Raw genomic sequence first — 14,948 nt, forward strand, 5'->3', positions numbered from 1 at the left:
CAAATCTCCTTGATCTCAGACTTTATTGTACCCCAAAATCAGCTGAAAAGCTACTTAAGATACAGATATCTTCTGGACCCTGTAAGTTTCATGCCTAACAAGTTCCCAGTTGATCCCAGTTCTCTGTAAACCCCTAAAACCAGACTAAGTCATAACTCAATGTATTCTGTCTGACAGGAAGCATTAGAGGGAAAAATGATCAAATCAAGGCTCAGTTGTCTTAATGCATTGTTATTGTTCTTTTTTTTCAAATTATTTCATATGGAATAGTCTTTCCATAATTTCATTGCAAATGAGTCTGTTTAACTCTACTGGCTGATAGGTCTAGGAGTGACATGCCTGTTGGCTGGGGGTCCAGGTACACAGTGCCTGTTGGCCAGGGGTCCAGCAGTGCAAGCCATCAATGTGAATGCACTCTTTTTTCCTCACAAGGAACTGGAGCTGTTCTTCTGAGTGAGAAAATTCAGGTAAATAAGCTAATTCACAAACAAAAATTTATGGTACCCCTCTCTCCCACCGTGTTCCTGAGAAAACTGAGAGTAGCAACTCATTGATCATAAAGGAATGTATGTAATGCTGTTGCTGGTAGCAGTAGTTTAAGAAATAGGAAGTTGAAATGGAGGTGAATGACCATGAATGGCTGAGTAGACGGAGGGTATCAGACCTTAGCCAGAAACTGAACAATTTTCATAAAACACAATTTAATATTTTAAGGAAATGAGTTTTAAAGTTTAGAATCTGGGATCAAATCATTTGTTTCTCTGTGAAAAGCTGGATCACCTGCAGTTTCTACTGTTAGCCTGCTAGCAAAGAGATAATACTGCATTTGCTTGCCGAGAGTGAGAACTTTAGCTGTCAGGAAGACAGGTTAGAGAAAAGGACCATAATGACCAGAGGTCTGAGGGTATGTCTGTGTAGGTTATTTTCATTCATGTTTTACAGTGATGGATAGAGAGCCTAGAGCCTTGGGTATGCAGGAGAAATGCTCTACTGTTATCAGTGTCTTCTGTACTGGACCAGGTTTGGAAAGACACTTTATTGTTTTGTCCATGCATTTTCATAAAAAGCTTTGCAATTCTCACAATTTTTGAAAAATATTTGGCAATAGGAATCAATTCCCATTTTCCATTAATGTGGGAATCTAGACTGGGTGCTCTTGTTTCACTTTTGTTTTATGTATCTGAAAGTAAAATATGATACATAATTCAATTTCAAAAGAACTTACTCATTTAAATTAATTTTTATTTTGAAACTTCCCTTTGACTTTAATATTTACAATAGTTTGTTAAGATTATTGTAAAAGAAAATGTCTGCCTCCTAAGATCAATAAAAAGTGATCTCAAGAATAGCTGTAAAAAAAAAAAAAACTTTGTTGAATTTTTTTACTAGCATTTTTGATATGATGTGAGACATTCAACTTCTTACCATTGAGTTTTTGTCTATGAACCCCTGGTGCTCTGTGTCTGGGGTGATAGTTTTGATGATGTTTATTTTTCTTCTGGGAGACAAGCTTCAGCTGTCATATGATGGACCCAATATTTCACACAAAAATAATTTTTTGTTGTCAGAACTCTAATGGAAGGCATGCCTGCTAATGAAAAAGAAGATTGAATAAATACATTCTGTTGAGGTGAGATGTCACAGGTAGTCAAACTAAAGACACATTGGACAGCTGTTTCCTGGAACCTCAGAAAAATAGAATAATTACTTGCTATTCTGGGGTTTTGTTCTATTTTCGCATATAAAAAGCTTAGATATCTTTTTGTCAATTGTGGTTTGTGGGTGTAATTAAACATGAAGTGACGAAAGATGTGTAGGCATCTATTATGCCAATATTATGATTGTGTTATTCATCTTACATATTTTTCCACAATTTTGTATATTCTGATAAAAACACTCTGAAACATGTAGACAATCATTCTGTATTAGTCAGTAATTCATTGGAACTTTATTCTGAAAATGTGAAGTAACCTTAGTATCATTTTGATAACAGGTGAGATATTGTAACTGGAGAACATGAACGCTAGAGATGGGCAGGTAATTATTTGAGTTGCCTTACTCAAGTCTCTTTAGAACAGAGAAAGCAGCAGTGATGGGTGGATGAAGAGCATTGGTTAGCAGAGAAATGTATTTCATTGTCACATTTTCACATATATCATCAAGCTTTCTTCCTACTCATCCCTCTCTTGCCCTTCGTCAACTCTTGGAGTTGTCTTGCTCCCACCCCACTTCCTGGCCCCTCTGTTCTTTAGATGTCATCTTCCTGTTTCACAATTTCCTTATTTCCTTCCTATTTTGATATATATATATATATATATATATATATATATATATATATATATCTGTCTTACATAAATACACACATACATTTAAATTAATACTTCCCCTATGAGAAATGTTTGTCCTAGTGTGGCATATTTTACTTAAGATGATTATATCTAGATCCATAAGCTTACTTGAAAATATCATAATTTCATTCTTTATAGCTAGATAAATTTTATTGTACATGTGTACCCCATTGTCTTTTAATCCATTCATGTGTTGATGGCTGTGCCCGGTGGTCCCCTGTAGTTCTCTGGTTTATAGCAACAGTCATGTAAGAGCTCAGACAATAGCTCTGGTTTTAGTTTTTTGAGGAAACTTCATACTGATTTCCATATTGGCTGCACTAATTTTCTCTACCTGAGGTGTATGAGTTTTCCTTTTCCTAAGCATGCTTATTAGCAGTGTTGTCATTTGTCATCTAGATGACATCAATCTTGATTGAGGTAAGAGGGAATCAAAGTAATTTTAATTTACATTTTATTAAATTCCAAAGGATGCTAAATTATTTTTTCTTCTTTTATTATTTATTGCCTGAATTTATGTCTTCCTTTGAGAACTATTTTAAAGTATATCATTCCATTTAATTGATATTTAACTTTTGGAAATCTTTATAGAATATAGATAATACCTGTCAGATGTGCAGTTGGCAAAAAATTTCTCCCATTTTGTGAGCTAGTCTCTTCAACTCTGCTTATGTGAAATAGTTTTCCATTCTCCATAAATAAAGTTTTGCATAGCATAGGGAAATATTATCAGAGGATAAACAGCCACAAAATGGGAAAATTCTTCTAGCCATACACCAAAGGGCTAATATGCAAAATTTCAGGAAAAAAGATTTGCAGAAATTAAATTTCAAGGAAATAAAACTGCCAACCAACAAGTAGGCTAATAAATAGAAGAGAAAGATTTCAAAAGAAGAAATGAAAACAGATGGCAACAAATTTTAAAGTGTTTGATATTCTTAGCCATTAAGAAAATGCAAGTTGAAACTATTTTAAGATACTACATCACCCAGGCTAGAATGACTGTCATCAAATTCTGACAAATACTGGAAAGACTTGGTAAAGAAAGGAACTCCTATTCACTGTTGGTGGGGGTTCAAATTAATTCAGCCATTTTGGAAGTCAATTTGGAGATTCCTCAAAAAACTAAAAAAACTAGCCGATTCCCCACACCCGGATGTTTGACTCCTTGGACTATACCAAGAGATCTCTGTGCCCTCCCCTAGAGAATCTGCACCCCATGATTGTTGCTGCTCTAGTCACTATAGCAAGGAAATGGAACCAACCTAGTTATCTATCAACCAGTGGATGGGTAGTGAACATCTAATACATATATAAAATGGAATACTATTCAGCCCTAGAGAGGCAAAACACAAAATTATAGAAAAATGGCTGGACTTGAAATGTACTAATTGATATTAATTGAGGTTATATAATATGAGAGAGAAAAAGAACATTTTCCTCTCATGGAGATCTATCCTATTGCAAATATGTACATACATAAACAAATATGCATGTGATTAAAGTATAACATGTAGAAGGAAGAAAAGTAAAAGATAAATATTAGGTGGTGAGGAAGGGTTAACTCCATGCACACATTAAAGCATGGGCAGGGACTAATAAAACTAATATAATGCTAAATGTTGGTTTTTCTTGGTTTACCTCTGTCACTAATTTTTTTAGGATATTTTTTTCTCTTGGATAAATCCACAAAAATGTAATTAATAGTAGAAGTGTAAGATCCAATGTGAGGGTCCATGGCTTCAGAATGGCTGCTCTAACTGTATAGAAATCCATTAGATGTATACAATTAGGGTCTAGCTAATCTTGTGTGGTGTTTTGTATTTATAAGTACTTTACAAAACGTTTTAATTATAAAAATCATTTTACAATCTCTGTGGATGGATGTCTGAAAGGTTTTCTGATGAAACCTTAATAATAAGTGGAAATATAGCCTATAGGGCAAAACATTGTAGGATAAATATTAAAAGAATGAAACAATAATAAAGGGGAAAACTTTGCATCCCTCAAGGAAGCAGCTCACATGAGAGAACTGAAGCATCTCCCTCACAGCCATTGCGAACAGTCCATTTCCATGAGGCCTATAGTGTGGCATATGATAATCATGCAAGCATGGCATCCCTATTAGATGACAGTATTTCCATCTCCTGAATTTTACATATGCATGTTTTAAAAAAGGAAATCTGAAACATATTTTCCACTGATAGAAACATTAAGGTTTTTTTGTTTTGCTTAAAAGCAAGGACATTAAAAAAAACTGTTTTAACACTTTTGTGAGTTAGCTGTCCAAATAATGCCTTTTCCAGAAGAGGAGTAATGGATAGAAATTAATCTACACAGGGAAAAGAATCCAGCCATTATTGCCCTGTCTTCCCTTTGCCAGAATTCTATGCATCTGGGTTGCTTTTCCTGGTTCCAGCAGCCTGGCTGTGATGGGATTCCTCTACCATCTGATTGGTCTGGTCCTTTCCCTATCACTGCTGATGCTGTAGACAAGAAAGTAGAACTTGTATGATGAGGGCATCACATTTGTGTTTGTCCTTGGGACGGGTTAGAAGCCAGTGCACCATCTCAGGATGCTCAATCTGTTGCATGCAGACAGATCATTATAAATGTATGCCAGAGACTATCAAACCTTTTTGAGAGGCTGTGCATTCCATTTACCTCATAGGTGAAGTCTATAATGTGTGTTGGCCTGCAACTCTATTGACAAGCTATTTTTACACACAACTGAGTTCTATATTTCAGCGATCCAAGGTATAAATGGAAACTGGCCATTTGTACTTGGACAGTGAACACATTGATTGACTGATTTATAGGTGCAGGTATTCACTTATCCTGTGCCCATAAAAAAGTATCAACATTTTTCTTTTACAGGTGAAGTGAATCTGGCTTGAGGGATTGAGAGAGGAAAACATTGCATTTCTAAGCCACAGTTTGTTTTTTTTCTTTTAAGGATAGCAGAAACTGGAATCAATAAAATTGATAGGTGGTCTAAGATCACATTAGGATTTGTGAAATGAACAATATAAATAAAGTTTTAAAAAATCAAACCTTCATAAAATTTTTATTCTGGGGTGTGCTTGTTTTCAGAAACTACCTCTGCTAAATCTCCTGTCAGTGCTGAAACTAGAAGGCAGCAAAGCTTCTAGTCCTCCAGCCAACTGCAGTGTAGCCAGAGAAACAGGCAACCAAAATAGAACACCAGGATTGCTGTGCGTGGGTGAGGCAGAAACCACATTCTGAGCAAAAGCTTCCAGTATTATTTTAGAACCAATACAGCTCTGCACTTCTTTGCTCTCTCTTCCAAAAACACATACTACAGAAATAAAATGAAATGTGTGTGCATTCTCTCTCTCTGAGTTAGGATTCTTCTTCCTTTTTTTCTTAATTTCCTTTCTTTGGGGGTGAGATGCCAGTATGAAAACACAGTATGGAAAGCAAGTTAAGGAAGGAAAGAGTTAATTGCTTTTAAGGCCCCGCAATAGAGAATTATGGTTTGAAAGATAGAGGCTGGACAGCTGGCTTTGCTGGGGTATTTTTAAATGCATTAATGCAGGCTCCAATCACTCGGCCATGCTTGACCTATTTTTGGCTCAGGCCGACCATTGTTCTATTTCTGTGCCTGTGGGCCATGCTGTTGTTGATTCATATGCAAATGGATTATCACTAGCTTTAGCCAACTTGAGCTGAGAGAGACTGAGAAAGGGAAGGGAGAGACACACCGACAGATAGGACACCCCCTGGAGCCACTTACAGGGTGAGGATCTCTCCTTGAAACCCTAGCAATCCAGGCAGCTAGACACCCGGTTTACTTGTTTTCTTTCTTTCTCCACCGCTCCCCATGGGTAGAGCTAATATTTTTCTACTTATTCTTACAAAGAAATAACCCCGAAGCACATTCCTGTTGCCCACCTGCTTTTAGTTTCCAGGATAACTAAAACTCCCGCGAGCTGGAGCATCTAGTCGGCTTTCTGCTTTGCACACAGGTTGGTAACTGGGGGGATAGAGCCCAGTTCTTTTGAGAAGGGTATGTCCGTCCATCTAAGCAGAAAGGAAATCATTGTGGAAGTTGATCCTCTGCTTGCTTGCTGATTCTCCTTGGGGAGGAGGGAGGACCAGTCAGGGCAGCTCCTGGGACCAGAGCACTGAGCACAGTGATGAATCTTGCATGGAGCTGAAGTAAGAGTGACTGGAGTATGCTGCAGACAATTTACGAGAGTGACTCCTGTGTTTCCTCAGATGGAGTGGCCGGACGAGAGCAGCTCTTGGCTCAGCAAAGAATGCACAGTATGATCAGCTCAGGTATGATGTCTTTTACGGCTGGGATGTTTGTTTTATGTTTGAAAAGGCTGGAGGGCAGGCTGCTAGGGAAATGAAGGAAAACAGCTTGCTTAAGGAATTGCTTTTTCCGTGTGATGTTGATGGGTTTTGTTTTTGTTTTTCTGGTGCCATTGAAGGGCTTAACTTAGTTCCTTCCTTTACCCTGTACTTTTCGAGTATGTTTAGGGAAGGCTGCTTCTCAATGAAATTGCCAAGTGTTGTGACTGATGCATGGAGACTTTGAGATAAGTAGAAGGAAGGTGTTTGCCTGGCTGGGCAACTAGAGAAAGGAGACCTGCGCTGCTGATTGTAAACATATGTGAGTGGGACTTTGAGTTCATCCTGGGGCTTAAATCGAAGCTTCAGCCAGCCAGCCGGGTGATTTTATGTTTACAGTGTGCACACATAAGCACAGCTATTTATAGACCTACCTTCTGAAGTATGTGTCTGAGGAGTTCTCAGGTAGTTTTATTCTTTCCCTAATGTGGGTTTTTCTTTGAGTTCAATGTGAATCTGTTTCGGATGAATTAGAATTATTACCAGATGCTTATTTTAATAATTCCCCCCCAACACTTGGGAAGTCTAACTTTGCCAGCCAGGTGCAGTGGCGCATACACTTGTTCACACACACACACACAACACACACACACACACACACACAACACACACGGGGGGGGAGAGAGAGAGAGAGAGAGAGAGAGAGAGAGAGAGAGAGAGAGAGAGAGAGACAGAGACAGAATGAAAGAGAGAGAGAGGGAGGGAGGTGTTAGAAGCAGGTGCAATGCTTTGTCAAAATTCTAGTTTGCAGGTTTTCTGACCCTTTGAGCTCTCAGACTTGTCAGTTTACTTCTATTAAAAGTTCACACTCTCCAGGCTTCTGACTTTGCTTTAATTACTGTTCTTTGCTATTTGTTTCCTGTATCAGTTCATAAAGCTTTTGTTACTCTGCTCTGTTCTCTTCCAAATGCTGTAACCTCAATTGGTTTAGGCTTCTTTCTTGGAGCTTCTGTGTCCCCCTGTGGGCTTCATCTTAGGCATATATCACTGCCTAGATCCCCCGATATGGTTGTCACATAAAGAGCTTTGCTCAGTAGACTGAAGTAGAAAAGGAATATTCCACAGGTTGGCATGAAGTTGGCTTCGGTGCCTGCACACATTCCCATCTGTGGGGCCTGTTCAAAGCCAGGCCTCTGTAAATCCTTGCTCACTGCGATGGTTTTCAGATCTCTGTTTACCTAGTCTTTTTATGGAATCATAATGAAATGTCAGTTTTGTAAAATTTGGTATTCTACACCAATGTCACAGAAATCATATTCATGAGCAGTCTCTATTTAGCAAAAGTGAACTTGCCAGAACACCCATGGTTTATTTTCATTGTGGGTGAAAGTTTACAAGGGCTCCTGGAGGAGCTAGGAGTTTTTTCCTGGAGTGGAACTGGGCATTTAGCATCACATTTTTGAATATCAATGAACATTTTAGAAATAACTGTATTAGCTACCTCTTTACTACCATGATATACTTTTAATTTTTGTCTCTGTGTACAATTGCTATATTTCTTTTAGAAAATAGAAACAGCAGTGTCTTGTAAGTAGCAACTGTTAACTGACACTGGGCTAGCCACAAGTGTGATAGCAAGCTTTGTTTTTTTTTTTTTTTCCATGATTTTGATAACCGCACAACTTGACTCAAATCCCAAAAGACATTTATTGGCCTGACATTGAAAGATTTGTATGCAGCATAACAAGATTTTCCAACTGGAAGGATTGCTGGGCTGCTGGTCCCACCTGCAGCAGCATCTAGGCACTGGCTATAAATGAAGAGGCCTGGCATAGTTCAACATCGACCCAACAGTCTATCTGATACAAACAGGGAAGATCTAAATTGTTCTTGTTTTTAAAAGTTAGAACATTAATCACATCATTCCTATGATGACCTGTGATATTTGACTATGCTACATAAGTATAACCTTAAATTTCATTCACCCAGTCTTTTCTGTGCATTTTATTTCTGAGGCTCTGGTTCTGTATGACAGAGAAACCAAGCACATTTTTCAAGGTACAATGCTTGGATTCTACCCCTGATGTTTCTTTTTTAGTTGGCTAGCAAATCTCTTAGCTGTTGTACACTTCGCAAATTTAAACACGCAGGGGTAGAGTTAGGGAGTAGATAGTTGGTCCTGGTGAGCGCCCACCAGGTTGTTTTCTCTTCCTTTGGACTCATTACTAAGTTAGAGATGTGTTTGTCTTGAGAGTTACAGATCTTGCTTTCATGTCTCTTGGACCAGTGACCTGGTTTTGATTCCAGGAGAAGTGAATAGTGACTGGCTGATAGGACAGATACATGTGGCACTGCTGGGAGGTAGCAGTGCTGTCTGGGGACTTGTCTGGAGCCTGCTGGCAGCTAGTTGTGCAGTTGACTTGTTCATCTTTAAATGATAAGAGATGATATGCACTCACTGGTCTCTCGGTATTCCTATGAGGTTCACATGTGTAGGCACAGCCTCAAAGTGTGTGTGTGTGTGTGTGTGTGTGTGTGTGTGTGTGTGTGTGTTGACATTAGTTCAAGTGGAAGAATATGGCTCTCCAGTTTTGCCAAATAATACAAATGAGTTGGATTGTCAATAAGAAAATATATTTTTGTCTATAATCCAGTTTTGTTAATTTCCTTTTAAATCTGCTGTTTCTTTGGGCATCCTTCAGAAGGATGAAAGTTTTCCTTGCAAGAATCATGACTATGTATCACAGTAGGGTTGTTTGCGTGTGTTCTGTGAAACATATCATAATATAATAATCATGGACAAAGAAGCTGGTGTGAATAGGCTCAACTATATAACTCCAATAGATGCTTATTGAGTTTAGTTATTTTTAAAAGTTAGTTTTATCGTGCAGTTGTGATTAGCAATGTCTCAAGATAATATTTGTTGTTTCTGTTGTTATATTAGATCTTATGTGTTAAAGTATATATTTTGCATGCAGAGAACTTATATGTCATTGGACGACAACTGTTACATATAGTAGCATGTTTTCCTAATAATGATGGTCAGGCTAGATGTTTGGTAGGATTAAGATGGCCTACTTGTATTACATGGTCTGTTAATGTCTTAGTTTAAAATAGTCTATTGATGCATAACATATTGCCATTATTGCTCTTTTTATATAAATATATACATATATAAGCAAAATAAAATAAAATAAAAATAGTCTATAATATTGAATTTTTAATTTCACTAAAAGTGACAAATGTTACCAGGTGCAGTTCCACTTGTGTGGCTTGTGGAAACCATGTACAAATATTGACTCAGGTCTGTCTGTCAGCAGGAGTTGGCACAATGAGGGGCATTTTTCTGTTGCCAGGCATGTTGCCTACATGTTGGACAGCAGAATGTCCACTCAGGGTTGGACAATAACAAAGGAATTTGTGTCTGATATAATTAAAATAAAGAAAAATCACCATGTATTCCTATTTTTAATGATATAAAATTTTTGATTTTTTTAAATTAACATGTGTCTTCACCTTCCCAGAGTCTATTGTCTCTTGGTGTGTTATATTGAGTGAAATGAACCATTCTAGATTGAGTAGTCAACTGTGTCTGCTTCAAAGGTAGAATCCAATGATAAGGATGTCTGTGAACGCTACCATTCTATAAGAATTACTTGTTGTATGACCTTCAATTGTTATTTTGCTATTTTCTAACTCATGCTTTCTCAACTTAAAGTCTGTTATCAGTTGGAATATTTGACGGGACTGAAAAATAAAACTATTTGTATGTAAGGCTGTTGGTAACACGGGCAAGATGAAGGTGTCACTTTTCTGAGGATCATGTAGATAATGTAATCAGAAATGTGTCCAATCAGTAAGAACATCCTCTAAAATCCTCCGATGCCTGAAAGAATTCAAAAGTCTGAACTTAGAAACATATTCTAAATGATGATTTTTAATTTGGAGATGAGAGATGTAAAGATGTACTGCAGACATAGTTGCTCACCACTGATAGCTACTGAAGTGGGTCCCATAAAGGTACACACTGGTAAATAAACAATCCACTAGACATGGCATTCAACAGTAACTGCCAAAAAATGGGATGTGGCCCTCCTCCAATAACTAGCCAAGGAAAACTCCTACAATTTTACTGGGAAGCTGACAAGTTACTAAGAATTCCAGTATTCCCAAATTTGGAGAGCAGCAAACTAAGTGTTATTCTCATCATTTTAGGCTACCCTTCTTCTCCCACATGGCTGAGGCACAGTAGAAGAAATTATGGAAGAAACAGTTAGTGAAATGGGGGGAAGGACTTAAACATGGCCTCTAGAGAAATGCAGATATACAAGCAATGCCCTAGCTGAGCTTTGGAACAGGCAGTCCCTGCCCAACTAATCTTAGGGCTTCATCAAAAAGGAAAAATGCAAATTTTTGGACCAATGATATAGTCTAAAAATTGCCTCCTGGAAAACAGCACACCTTAGTAAGATCATACATTCCACAAAACAACACATCAAAGATGAGAATGGTAAAACTATAGAATGGAATGAAAAGGGAGATTTATTTGTTCTAGTGAGATAACTCAAGAATGACAACAACATGCTAAATATAGTACAAAATTCATCATTAGAAATAGCAAGAAGCTAACAATGGGGGAAAGGTTTGAAAAAGGAAAGTGGGTTAATGTAGTTAGAGAAAAGTTAACATGGTTGAATAACAAAGATCAACAAATGAAATGGCTATTTGCATCCCAGAAGCTAATATTTCAAAACTATGTATTATATATATATATATATTACAAAAATGAAGAAAGATAAATTCATTGAAAAAAGAAAACTATTGCAGGTTGAAAGAGTTTCTTATCTTTGGGGAAAACTGGATGGAAATGCTCTCGACATTCTTATGCTCATTCATGTTGAACCACACATACTTCTTCAGGGTTTTGGGTGGAGGGTTCAGGGTTTAGAGGTTGTAAGGTCATAGGTGGGAGGAAAGAGCTCAATGGGACTCAGCAAAGCATATCAAACTTACCCAATATTCAATATCAGAAGGCAAAGAAGAAACCATGTGTAGTAACACGCACCTTTAATCCCCGAGCTTGGGAGACAGAGGCAGGCAGATCTCTGTGATTTCAACAGCAGTATGGTCTACAGAGAGTGTTCAGGACAGCTAGGCCTATCCTGTTTCAGAAGACAGGAGGAGGAGGATGAGGAGAAGGAGGAGGAAGAGGGAGGCGGAGGAGGAGGAGGGGGCAGAGGAAGAGAAGGAGAAAGAGGAGTGGAGGAAGAGAAGAAGGAAAGAGAAGGAGAAGGAGAAGAAGAAGAAGAAGAAGAAGAAGAAGAAGAAGAAGAAGAAGAAGAAGAAGAAGAAGAAGAAGAAGCTATGAGCTATGAGCGCAGATCCCTCAGTGTCGCTGTCTGACAGGGTGTTATTAAAATAGAAAGAAAACTGGTAAACAGTGTAAAAATCCTCAAATATGAAAGCAATGACCCCATAGTGAAATCCAGCTAATGAATAGATGAACTTAAAATCATATTCCGAAGGAGAGAAAGCTTAGTAAAATTAACAGGGGTGGTGTTGTTAGAGGTAGATTTAGCTTATTTGAATGAATGTGGATATAGTTCTGGAAAAGAAAGCAAATCTCATCACATAGGACACTGGAATGTCAATCAGACTAAGGAGTGTGAGGAACGCAGGGTGCTGGGAAGGAAAGGTGTGAGAGCTTGCTAACATCCTTCCTACCCTAACCCTTTACAGGACAGAGTCTCTGCTGCTGAAAAGAGAAATTCATAGTGGCTCTTCGTTTTTGTTTTAAGTTTCCAAATACTAATTATTTTTGATAGTTTATTTAACCCTAGAAAGACCTTTTGAAAATAGTATCATGTGATGAAGTATTTAGTGTGTTTATATAGTTTATGCAGTTTTACATCTGCTAGGTTCAGCTTAAGGTTAATTTCAGTTAAGCTTAAGGTTACTTTTTAGCTATAAACAATACCAATAATATGATCTTATTTTTATGAAAGTATTTTTTAATCTATCCATGCCCTCAAATAATCATAAACAGATAAAGTTAGGAAAGACTTTGCATTTGTGAAATATCACCATAATTTTTGCTTTATACATTTATACTTATTTGTTTATTGTGTGGGTATTTGGGTGTAAGTGTGGTATATGTGTGTTTTGTGTATGCACAGGCATGTATGGGTTCCTACGTCCATGACATGTGGAGGCCAGGAAAGTTCTACTCTATCAGTCCCTACCTTATCACTGATTAGACAGGGTCACTCACCAAACCTGGAGCTAGACTGCTGGACAACAAGCCCCAGTGGTCCTCTCTTCTCTTTCCACCAACAGCACTAGAGTTGCAGTCCTGTTCAGGATCATACCCAGACTTTTTCATGAGTGCTGACATCCAAACGCAGGTTCTTATGCTTGTATAGCAAGCATGGTTACCTACTGAGCCAACATTTCTCCATCCCCTGTAAGAATATATTGATTATAGGAATTTATTGTCTAAGGCTTTCTCCTAATACCTCCACATGCAATGTTATTGTGCCAAAATTGTGATTGTTAGTAGTGTGTATATAATTTGTTTGTTTTCACTGCAAGTAAAAGAAAACTGGTCAAAATGACACAGCAGTGGGCCCTTTATCATGAGTTAAATAGCTGGTGGCTAGGCTACACCAGGGGCCTAGCAATGCTAGCTGCACTCAAGTCCTGCACAAAATTCCAATAGTTCTACTCCACTGGCTGTGGTCCTGGTGGTGTCATATGGTTGAAACTGCTAAGTGATTCAAAGGTCATGGTGTCATAGCAGTGTTCCTGGGTCTGCTTCCCTTGATGCATGGCAGATTAGAGAGAGGAAGGAGGGCATCTGATTGTTTTTGGCTCTATTTCTCTGTTGTTATTAATCTTCCTTGGGTGCTCTGTCTGTCTGTCTGTCTGTCTGTCTGTCTGTCTGTCTGTCTGTCTCTGTTACTTCCCTTCCTCTCTCCCTCCCTCTCTATCCTTCTCCTAGTGTGTGTATGTGTGTGTGTGTGTGTGTGTGTGTGTGTGTGTGTGTGTGTGTGTGTGTGTGTGTGTGTGTTAATATTCATGTGTGAGTACAGCCTCTTTTGGAAGATGGGAAATTTTTGGGTGTGGAGTCTCATCTTTCACCTTGTTTGAGATAGGATCTTTGTTGTTTACCATGTGTACACCTGACAAGCTGGTCCATGAGTATACATGGACTGTTCTGTCTGCTCTCTTATCAGCCTACAAACACTGGGGTTACAGGTGTGTGCTTCTGTGTCCAGCTTTCTGTGGTTGCTTGGGATCTGAATTCATGTTCTTATATTTGAACTCTACCCACTAAGCCATCTCTTCATCTCACACCACTGATCTCTGTTTCCTCTACCCCTTTCCAGTTTGGGTACAAGTTCTTGCTGTGTAGCTCAGACAGGCTTAGAATCCAAGCTCCTGCCTACTTAGCCTCTTGAATGTTGGTGTTACATGTTTGAGCCCTCCTCATGTATGTCTTTTATTTAACAAACGAATATCACCAGGAGCTTCTCCAATAATCATCCTTTATAATTTACTGGCCATGTGGCATCATCTGCATATTTTTATCCAGTTGTTGAGTAGAATATTGAATAGCCATAAACCCCGAAGGAAGCAGACTTGAACCTAGCCAAGGTTTCTGCTGGGAGGAAAAGGCCACAAAAGAATAGGCATTAGCTAGATTCCACCAGGTTTTGCATACTGCATACGTTGGTGATAGAAAATTTCTTCTTTTCAAATTAATTTTTAGTTTCAGAAATATAAGTATTTTAGTAATATGAATGAACTATGCTTCCCATTTACCTTTCATTGAATAGTGGCGCATATTTAGATAGGACTTCTTAGTGGCCTCACTAGTGGTTAGACGTAGCCCAGTGATGGAAGACTGAAGCACACAACTGTAGAGGAAAACTGCCTCTTCTTTGATTGCAAATCGCCTTTTTGAAGGAGGAAAGCCAACATTATTGTATGATGCATTATAAGCATTTATTTATGAACTTGCATAGCGTATTCCTTCAACATTGCTTCTGATGGATGTAATAAGTACAGACACACTTAGGCCTAGAAGAACTGTATGTCTCGGATGTAATTTAATAGTGGAGATTTTTTTCTAGTTTAGGCAAAGTATTTGGCCTCAATTCTCAGTAAAGAAAAGAAAGAAGAAAATGAGAGAGGTCAAGGGCTGTTTTTAGGGTATGAAAGATGATCTTTAACAAGCATTAGCTATGCCAACAGGTTCTCATAATTACTGCATTTTGA

At 38.2% G+C, this 14,948-nt stretch overlaps 1 protein-coding gene across 21 annotated transcripts in view; it reads left to right on the forward strand.

Annotated features, from left to right (window-relative positions):
- Positions 1–14,948, forward strand: part of Hdac9 (histone deacetylase 9) — a 535,633-nt gene that overhangs the window by 371,486 nt on the left and 149,199 nt on the right. For 17 of the 21 annotated variants that reach the window (XM_035444966.1, XM_035444951.1, XM_035444962.1 and 14 more), the window contains one exon: positions 6,591–6,653. In XM_035444966.1, the coding sequence (XP_035300857.1) occupies positions 6,591–6,653 (63 nt within the window). Of the gene's footprint in view, positions 1–5,642; positions 6,338–6,574; positions 6,654–14,948 lie in introns of those variants that run through there. The other 4 variants (XM_035444960.1, XM_027419763.2, XM_027419764.2 and 1 more) reach the window with 3 other exon arrangements.

This window comes from Cricetulus griseus, chromosome 5 (assembly GCF_003668045.3).
Source record: "Cricetulus griseus strain 17A/GY chromosome 5, alternate assembly CriGri-PICRH-1.0, whole genome shotgun sequence".
NCBI classification, from domain to species: Eukaryota; Metazoa; Chordata; class Mammalia; order Rodentia; family Cricetidae; genus Cricetulus; species Cricetulus griseus.